The sequence below is a fragment of the Corylus avellana genome, chromosome 7 (genome assembly GCF_965113065.1).
Source record: "Corylus avellana chromosome 7, dhCorAvel1.hap1.2, whole genome shotgun sequence".
NCBI classification, from domain to species: Eukaryota; Viridiplantae; Streptophyta; class Magnoliopsida; order Fagales; family Betulaceae; genus Corylus; species Corylus avellana.
The window spans coordinates 966779-977198 of record NC_142496.1 but is presented as its reverse complement, the minus strand read 5'-3'; the positions used below and the strand labels follow the sequence as shown (position 1 = coordinate 977198).

General features: G+C 35.4%; 1 protein-coding gene across 1 annotated transcript; it reads left to right on the top strand.

The window, feature by feature from the left end:
* Nucleotides 1–7971: 7971 nt before the first annotated feature.
* On the top strand, nt 7972–10420 carry LOC132184828 (uncharacterized). Its single transcript, XM_059598602.2, has 2 exons — nt 7972–9243; nt 10150–10420. The coding sequence occupies exon 1, from the start codon at nt 8048–8050 to the stop codon at nt 8972–8974; it is 927 nt and encodes a 308-aa protein (XP_059454585.2). The 5' UTR covers nt 7972–8047; the 3' UTR covers nt 8975–9243; nt 10150–10420.

Genomic DNA, 10420 nt, shown 5'->3' with positions numbered 1-10420 from the left:
TTGCTTTCTTAATCTCTTATGTTTTCATGTTTTTCTTGTGTGATAACTGTTATTAGGGGTGGACAAATTAACCGTTACCGTTTAACCGGCCGTCTACCGGCTTCGACCGAACCGATATAAACCGTAGCCGATATTCCGATATCCTTATCGGTTAAAAAAAGTATACCGGAATTCGGTCCGGTCCGGTCCGGTCCGGTTAAGCGGTTCTTATCGGTTAACCGGTTAACCGATAAGAAACCGGAATTTTTTTTTTTTTTTTTTAAGTCCTAGTCCCAAAACGGTGCCGTTTAGTCTTTTAGAGAGGTTTCCAAATTCCCACAAGTGACACAGGTTTCCGAATTTGTGTAATGGTGTTGCCCATGACTTATTTTTCTTTTGCTAAGTGACTTTAATTAGTTAATACTTTGTTTATTATTCATTAATGAATTTTATTTTAATTTGAGTTTGGGTAGGTTTGATGTTTTTTTTTTAAGTGATGGCATTTGATGAGATTTCTTTGCCTTTGATAAAAACATTTTTCATTAACTAGTTTTGCTAGTATAATTAGCATTCATTATGTTAATTAGTCCATTTGCTTTGGAAAAATGTATTTTATAATATTTTTTTTTAAAAAAAAAAAAAAAGTTGAAGTGGATCAATATAAAAAAGCTTCAATTTTTAGCCACAAAAACAAATATTTGGGTCCCAACAAAAAGTATTTGGTCCCTAAAACAACTCATTTTTAATAAATTATTTTAGCCCAACAAAAAGTATTTGGCCTCTCAAAAGTCAAAAAAACTCATTTTTGGTTTTTGGCCCAACAAAATAAATCAATATAAAGCTATCGGTTAAATCGGTTAACCGGTTTAACCGGACCATTTAACCCTATACCGTTTTAACCGAAATTATCGGTTAAAATTCTTATTGGTTCGGTATCGGTTAATAAACCGTTTAACCGAAAATTATCGGTTAATAACCGATAAGGTCCTTAACCGGACCGTTTTGACCGATACCCAGGCCTAACTGTTATTCACTCACGTTAGCTTGGTTTGATTTGATGAGGGCACTGAAAACATGTATGCACAAAAATAATTTTTATTTTGTGATGAATTTTAATTTAAAGTTATTTGTTGAGGCTCCCCCATATAGAAATTTATTATTGTTTTTCTTTCCTTTTTTTCCGGTTAGCTTTACCTTTGGCCCCACTTTTTCGTACAAGAACAATTTTGCTTGTTCGACAAATATTTAGTTAAAACTTAATTAGATAAAAAAACACTTTTTTTTAGCTATCAACTTTTTCAAAACACTTACATCTGGCTCAGTATTTTAGCTATTTACTTTCATTTTTTCATTTAAAATACTTTTTTGGGGAAAGTCCACATAACCCCCTCAAACTACCACTCAATTGTCAATGTTCCCCCCAATGGCAAAATTATCCTTAGTAAAATATAAACAAAAATACTAAAACTTCTAGAAAAAAACCTAAAACTAACAAGAAAAAAAAAAAAAAAAAAAAGTCCAAACTTGGCCAATTTTTTCTTTTTTAAAATCAATTTTATCAAAAAAAAAAATTCAAAATTTCGATTTTCTTTTTTATAAAAATTGAAAATTTTCGTTTTTTTATTTTATTTTTGTTTTATAATTTTATTTAAATAAAAATTTACGTTTAAAAAAATAAAATTTTCGCTCAATAAAATGAGATTTTTTGTTTTTTAAAAATAAATTAAAAAAAATAGTTTTTTAAAAAAAATAAAAATTTCCGTTTTAAAAAAATAAAATAAAAATTTTTGTTTAAAAAAATTGTTTTTTTAAAAAATATTATTTTTAAATTAAAATTTTCCGTTTTTTAAAAAAATCAATTTTTTTTTAATTTATAAGGGTATTTTTGTCTTATTGAGAAATTTATATGGGCATTTTTGTCTTATTGCTAGCCTTGGGGAGGGGGGGGGGATATTGACAATATTTTGATAGTTTGGAGGGGACATTGTCACAATTGAAAGTTTGAGGGGATATTGTCAATTGGGTGGCCGTAGTTTGAGAGGGGATATGCGGACTTTACCCTACTTTTTATTTTTATTTTTATTTTTTTTATCTACTTTCCATATTCATAAAGAAGACAGAGAACACAAATGTTATATATATGTAGACACACACACACTAGGCTCAACAAATCTTTTGCCATTTTGTTGAGTCGGATGCATGTGGAGCATTTTTTGCTACAAAGCTAGACAAAATAGCTTTTTAGCTATCTTGTTGAGTCCAATGTGACTGCTCTTAAAGAGCTGAATTCCATACTTTTGGCCCATGCATAGTAGTTGCATTTTAGACTACTATGCATTTCAGATGCATCATTGAGCTCACCCCACAGAGAAGTTGTGACTTACTTTATCTGTGTTGTTGGATGTACCTCCGAGATTTAATCTTTAAGGTGAATATATACATAAAGTAGCAATGTCTTAGACGGGTTCATTGTTGTCTTTTTAAAAAAAGAAAAGTATTTGATAGATTGACTATATTTTTAAGAATTAAAATTTTCAACTTTGAAACTATAAATTTTTTTAAAATGTAAGAATTAAATTGAAATGCAGTACCCAATTTCGGGGATAGTGTAAAAACATGGACAAACAAAACCATGTGGAGGTAAGAGAGTAATGCTACAATTCGCTCTTATACCCATCTAACAATGATGTGGCTCTTAAAATCACTATTGGGCTTGTGATTGATTATTATTAGATTTTGATCAAATGGTGATTTTAGGAGGCACATAATTTTTTGAAGGACACAAGAAAAACTTCTAGAATTACTCGAGGTAAGTAGGTTATGTAGGATAAGGATTCTCTACAATTTTGAAGAAAATGTAAATTTTTAAATTATGAAATGTAATTTTAAAATTACAATTAAATTAAAATTCAATAGTGATCAAACTCAAATTTAATAGTGATTTTAAAGGCCATATCAATTTTAAGAGATAAGAAAAAGATAGAAGTTGGTCCTAACAATTATATATATAGGTAATCGGTTATTAATTGTATTCGCATATTTGAGAAGCAGTTTTTAAGTCAAAAAGCGATTTTTGACAAAAGCTTTATTTTTAAACTTTTACAAAAACTGTGTTTTAGTAATTTTTGGACCCTTAAAAGTACATTCAATTTTTTACACGAGCGTGTCAGATTTGATTAGGTCCTAGGTTCCATCTCACAAGTAGGAGAAGGCAAAGGAGTTTAGTAAGGCGGCGAAGCACAAGGCGTTGAAAACGGCGTCGCTTCGTCCACATCGATCGTCACGGACACCACTGGCAACGAGCTCGACACCCCCAACGACCCTAACGCGCTCCTCTATTGGGAAATTATCTCAACAATAAATTTAAATGGTGCGTCAATCTTGGGCAAATAAGATAAATTTGATTTGGTGAAATTTAAATTTAGAAACTTGCTTAAATGGGCGTCAATTTTGGGCAGTTATGAGGAGTCGGATTTGGTCGAATTCAAATTGGAAAATTTGTTTATTTAAAGAGAATCACATGAGGAGAAAGGAAACTGAATCTTATTTGGAATTATTTCTATGTTGGGAGGCCTGGCTACCTCGAATCAACCATAAATATTTTCTATCATTAATGTTCATCTATTTAATATTCTTGTGTTAATGAGGCCTGGCCAAATATTTTAGCATTTATCTTCATATATCTATTGTAACCATTCAGTTCTATAATAAATATCTTCATTGTCTTTTCTAATTACAATATGCACTATTCTATATATTTTCCATTGTTTGTTACAATTCCAGCCATTAAAAATTAAAAAAAAATAATAAAAAAAAAGAACAAAAAATATTCTAATATCCGACAAGTACACTTCAATACCCCATTCACGGTTTCATAGGGTTCTATACGAGTTGGCCACCATTAGCTTGTGAAAATTTGGTATTTTCTCTTGATATTTTGAGAACTATGTTGCAATTATGGACTTTTTCCCCCCTCCTATTCATGGATTATAATTTCCTTGAGGAAGTTTTCTACATGGTGTTTTTTTAATCAAATTGTGATGCTCTTTATGTGACTTAGAAATTTTAGTATCCGTGGTTTTTTTAAAATAAAATTCCCTCATATTGCTCCTTCAGTGTTACATTCAATACCCTTTTTATAGGCTATACAAAAACCACCCCTTTTTCCCTTTCAAGAAATGCAGACTATTTTCATAAAATAATATGCTATTTTTGACTTTACCATCAAAAAAATTCTCTACTAACTCTACCAACTGCTATATTATTTATTGTCATAATCCTTTACACACCTTATCGATATGGCCAATAAACTTTAGAATTCTGATCCTATACAAAAATTTTGGCCATATTGTTTCTCATCTACCATCAACAAGTTTTAGAAGACGATTGCCTATTCTTCTCAAATAAGCAAATACATCAAAGAGGGTTGAACGGATTCTTTCACTAATAATGAACAACGATACAATCAAATTTAAGTGAAAAATTAAAAGAGCAGCAATAGTCCTTCTTTGTATGGCCACACTTTGAATCGCTTCAACATCTTGGTATGCCTCCTAATCATACACATCAAACAATTAGAGATCAATGCCCACACAAATGTAATCTTTGCTATTTGATAATGCAGACATAATCTATTCATATGTACAATCTAATTAAAAAACACCAACCAGCACAATACTAAAATCTTAGTTCATCTCCAGTGTCATTATGCAAAAAATACATAAGCATTACAAATATGCATAGATTCTGCAAAAAGAAGGTCTGCAAAAACAAACCTAGAAATATTGCGTTTGAACAGCACATAAGTCGGGATTTGGCCCCAGTTCAGTCGTATGGTACCCACTAGAAACATTTTCATCTAGGCTCCGAACAAAAAAAAAAAAAAAAAAATTCTTATTTTTAATAAACATCACAAAGACATTCATCATCATATTGAGAAATACAAACAAATACCTAAAAAATCACATGCAAATTCAACCAAAGTGCTAATGCTTCCATTTAATTCTCAACATATTAACTATGCATTTTATAAAAAGCCTTCATTGAAAACCTAATAGAGCCTTTTGGCTCATGAGAAAAATATAAAGTTTGGCTTGATTTTTGACATTCTCAAGCATTTTACTTTCTATTTGTTCATATTTCTTGAAAATCCATTTGAATTAGGATGTAAAGTTAAGAATTTTCAGCATTTTACATGGAAAAAGAAGCATGGTGTTCTAGTGAACTCAGCCTAACACAACCATGTAGGCTGAATAAACTTGACTTTTGAAAATCTCGAATGACATGCATATAATTCTTGACCCCTTTTCTCAAAATTTTCAGCCACCCAATAAACAATGAGTTCAAGATGGTCTAGATTCTTTTGTAACTCTCCTATAGGACACAAACAAACCGATTTCACATAATGTCGAAACTAAAAATAAATTTGATTAGAGGCATCAACAAGGAAACTCAAAATAAGTAAAGCATCACCATCATGCTTTCCATCACAAACATAGATTATGAAAAGAAAAAAAAAATTCAGAATACAAGAGCCCAAGTACATGTGCCAACTATGGGCCACCAAGCCAACTATGGGCTGAAAATAATATGGGCAACTTTGGCCTCTTTTGATTTTTATTTTTATTTTTTTTGGGCCCAAAATGAAAATGAAATTGGCATGTGCAAGTTTGCATCAGTAGACGAGAGAGACCCAAAGACCAAAGTCTCTCCTCGCAGGTGCGACAAGGAAGGGACAAAATTCTCCCATTTTTTGTTTTAGATCTGTTTTCAAAAAGAATAAATCTCCCCAAGTCTCTGATGGGGAATCTGTGTGCTGAGCAGGGCATGTGCGACAGAGACATACCTCCACTTTAGTTTTTTTTTTTTTTTTTTTTACTGTGCCGTTCCTTCTTCATTCTCTTTTCTTCTCTCTCGGACCAACAAATTTTCTGCTCTCTTTCTCTCAAGAACAAATTTCACTGTCTTTCTGGTCGCTCTACATGCTGCTTGCAATGGGCCAGATTTGGCTAGAGGAAAGGACACCGGCTGATTGGTGCAGATCGGACTGGGTGGAGCGTCTATCCGTTGATCGGATTGGGCAGGAGCTTGTCCGTGGACGGCTGGGAAAGGTGCCGGAGGAGGATCTACTCACTTCTTCTCCGGTCGGCTTTGGGCGTGCTTCATCGAGGCACTATTTGCAGATCTGGCCGGATGGAGCCATGATGGCTGGTGAGTGTCTGAGCGCGGATAGAGTGCTGGGTACAGATCGGTGGTCTTTGACCAAACCGAGTACTACTGTGATGGGTAAAAGAAGGCCACATGTTTTCTGACCGGCGAAAACGAGTGGTACAACACCCAACGAAATAAAATTCTGAAGACTTCTGAAACTGTGAAACAGAAAAAGAAACTTATGTGCAGCAGAAAAACACAGAACTTGAGGTTTCGTGATTGTGAAAACAATCCGAAATATAGCAAAAGAAATTACCGGGAAATAAATAAGGAATCTAAGAAATTGCCATAAAAAATTAAAAAAAAAAAAAAAAAAAAATTTAAAAGAAATCATAATGCAGAAATATAACTACAAAATAAACACAAGATTAAGGTGGTTCGGCAATATGCCTACATCCACACAATAAAGTCATGTATGTTACATTTAACTTTTATTGAGTGAGTATAATTGTACATGAGAAGCCCCCTTCTATAGGAGCCAAAGGGGAGAAGGACTTCATGTTTTTCCAATATGGAGCAAGCCTTAGAAGAGGCTTATTTATGTAAGCCAATGACAAAGGCTTTCTCAACATTTAGAGCAATGTGGAAAAACATAACACAAGACTCAAAAGTAACATGAAGAAAAACTCTCTAAATATTAACCAGAATAACAAGCAATAATTAGAACCAACAAATGAGAAAGAAAAGTAACTAGAGCAGAGCGCAAGCTGACCTGCTGCACTGTTGATAAAATCTCCGTTTAAGGCCAGAAACAATGACTTTAGGTGACTTGAAAGTTGAAATGCTACCACACACCTTTTAGTAAGCGTTGGCATCATTCAGATCTACCTTACACTCCTCAACTTGACACCGATGTGGCTGAGTTCCCTGCACCACACCACCACCCCTCTCGTCTTCTTCGGCAGGGTGGACCCAGACCCATTATCCGGTTTGGCCGGAGCCTTGGTAACCACATCGTCAAAGTAGATTTTTCACCCACATTTCAAACTGTTGAGTAACTCGAAGGATGAGATGGGAGGGGACGGAGAAGAGGAGCCTCCAGATTCGGCCAGAGAATCCGAACCCATTTCCATGTGCACCCTCTACAACCCATAACACTGCATTTATATCGGTGGGTGTCTCTGCGTTGAGTGATTAGAGAGAGATTTATTTTGGGAAAATTTTGGGAAGAAAGCATTTCGCGGAAGTGATTTTGAGGGAGGGGGAGGCGATTTTGAATGGGTTTGGGGAAAAATTTGGGGTGAAATGGTCGTGGGAATGGTTTTTGTTGGGGGAATGGGTTGACACATTTTTGAATTTTTTTGAATTTGTGATTTTTTTTTTTTTTAATTTGGGGCAAACGTGACATGTGTCCCGTCATCGGCGTGCTTACTGTTTACACACGCTGGTGTCTCCAATATAATTACTCCCAATACATTACATAAATGCAAGACCGGTGGGTGCATTCATTCTTCTTTTTTTTTCTTTTTTTTTTTTTATGAAGGGTGCATTCAATTGCCTATTGGTTACACCATTAATGCGCATGGGTCTCATCAAACGTGTGGGTTGTCCATTGGAATCAGACCCAATTATTTCCACCGTTGGGTTTTGGAGACCAAAGACCAAGAAATTTGGGCCAGCATGAAGTTTTTTTGGGGAAACAATCTGGATCCACATTTTCTCTTTGGGCTTCGAACTAAATGGGCCAAATAAGAAACTCACATGGGTTTTAAAAGAAAAAAAAAAAAAAAAAACCAAATTCGGCCCAGCCAAAGGAAGTTACTCCCTTCTTGTAATCTTGTTTCAGTGACGTTTCATCTTCCAAGCTAACCGCTGCGCTCGCCGTTCTCCAAGCAACCGTCCTCATCCCAAATACTCCATGGAGATGGAGGGATCCACGATGCCAGGGTTATCGAGGCCATCAAGTGATGATTCATCACCATCTATTTGTTACGACATCGTTTTCCATATGCCTATTGGAGCTGTGGGGGGGGAGGCGGTGCATTCGAGGTGGTATAAGATTACTGTTCATGCGGGCGGTTCTCAGAAGGTCGACGGTGAGAAGCTGCAGATGATCAGTCCATTTTGGGAAGGAAATCATCACCGGGACTACAGTTTTGCAACCCTAGGCTCGGATTTGTACTGTGTTGGTGGTCATCGCTGCTATCGTTCTGTCGCTGAGTACGATTCTGATTCGCCTCTACCGTTTGTTCGCAGTGTCTATAAGTTAGACATTACCCATCCTGATAATAATTGGGTTCCTGTTCCTAAAATGATTTGTCCCAGACTCCAACCCCACAACTTCGTCATTGGTAATAAGCTGTTTGTGTGGGATGGTCACTATTGTTGTTTTCCACCTGTCCGCTTGGAAGATAATGCCTTTGACGATGAGGTATTTAACGACCCCATTATTAATTATAGCTCATCGGATGATGAGCTATTTGACGGTTTCGTTATGGATTATACTTTTCCAACTGCGATCCCGGATGCTGAGGTATTTGACCCGATTCTTAATGAATGGGAAGTGTTGCCTGATCCTCCCGGTAGAATGCCATACGACGGCTTTATTATTGCAGCTCTTGAGAATCCAGACAGGATTCTTGTTGCTTCATCATGTTTTCCGGCTGATAGTGATCATAGATGGGCTGATTTCTATACATATGACGTGGGGGATGGTTGTTGGAGAGAGCTTGAGCGTCATCAGCGCAAGTTACACCGTGATTGTCCTCTAGGATGGTGGGGAAAGCCTTTAACGGTAGCCAATACTTTATACTGGCTTCGACATAATGCTCGCTTGCTTGCCTAAGATCTAGAGTTGGATGTGTGGTTCTTAGGCAATCTGAGTGTTCTGGGAAATTCGTTTTTTAATGAAGATGACCCCTCGTTTATTCCTAGTTTTGTCCATTTAGACAATCACAGGTTTTGCTTTTTACAACGTGCGTCTGATTCTTGTCTTCACTGCAGCATAGTTGATGTCTCTCGTAAGCTCAAGGAGAGGAGGTTGGATATAACGGTTGTTTGCCTCCTTGAATATAAGTTGGACCACGCCACTCGCATATCGGATTGCCTTTTACTGTAAGTAGTGTCTTGCTTAATTTCCCTAATTTCCATTATCCTCGATCTCTGTTTTTTTACCAAACACAAACATTTTCTGTGCACAACTAGTTAATTTTCCATAACTTCTTCTGCAGTACCATATATTGTTTTCTCTAACTAATAGAACTGATGCATAGTTCTTGAGAACATATGATAGTTAATATAATTGAAAATTTTATTCATAGCTTTTGAGTTGGATGAGCAATATTATTCTCAATCTTTTTCCAATTAAATTTTATGAACATCCATGGCTATTTCTATTTTTTGTTTTTCTGTGACATTTTCTTCAATTCAGGGGGAGAAAATTTCTTAAATTTGTGACTTAAGTTACTGGATCCATTAAACCTTTGTCAATAAAGCATGTAGCTATAGACACTATACTGTGAATTTCTTGCGGTTTATATAGTCTTGCAGAAGGTGGGCTTGTCCAAGTGTCGTTGCTTTCGCAATAAACTCTTAGACATACCATTCTTACCCTAGTTGTCTCATTGTGGTATTAATAGTTTGAAGGTGTTGCACACCTGCTAGCTTGTATGTCGAAACATGCTTGCTTTGTAAATTTTTTTGGAGAAATGTTCGTGGACATGAAATTGTAGTTCTCTACTAGAGCCTTAGAATCTACAAGAAATGCGCATGGACCTAAAATTTAGACACCTACAATATTTTAAGAGTCTACAAGATACTAAGAGACTAGCATTTGTCAAAAGTTAACATATGACTCTCTTAATGTAGTTCTTGGGCATGATGTACCTCTAATAGGACCTGTGGTGCTGCCATCAAATTTTTCCCTTAAACCGTGCACTAGGAGGAGCAAATTTGATGTGCAGATAAGAATGACATTGCTGTTAGCATATGTGCAAGTGCTAATGAGTGTTAAACTTGCAGGGGTAAGCAAAGCAGAAATGAAGTGTAAATTAGAGAAGAAGCCAAGCAAGAATGAAGTACGAGGAGTAAGGAGATTTATGATTGTAGGTTGCTTTCTTAATCGACTATAGTCTAGGGTTTGGTATTCTCTATTCCATTCTTATGCAAGCATTTTATTGAGAAGGTCATGACATTGTCCAATGCTCCCGTAGGAATATGTTTTATTTTTTTTTCCCCTGCATGAGAGCTTGTATAAGAGTATTCTCATTAAACTCTCTATTCTTTAGTTAAA

Bases quoted from the DNA above. Each gene is read 5' to 3' on its own strand.
- LOC132184828 (XM_059598602.2), top strand. From the start codon at position 8,048: ATGGAGATGGAGGGATCCACGATGCCAGGGTTATCGAGGCCATCAAGT.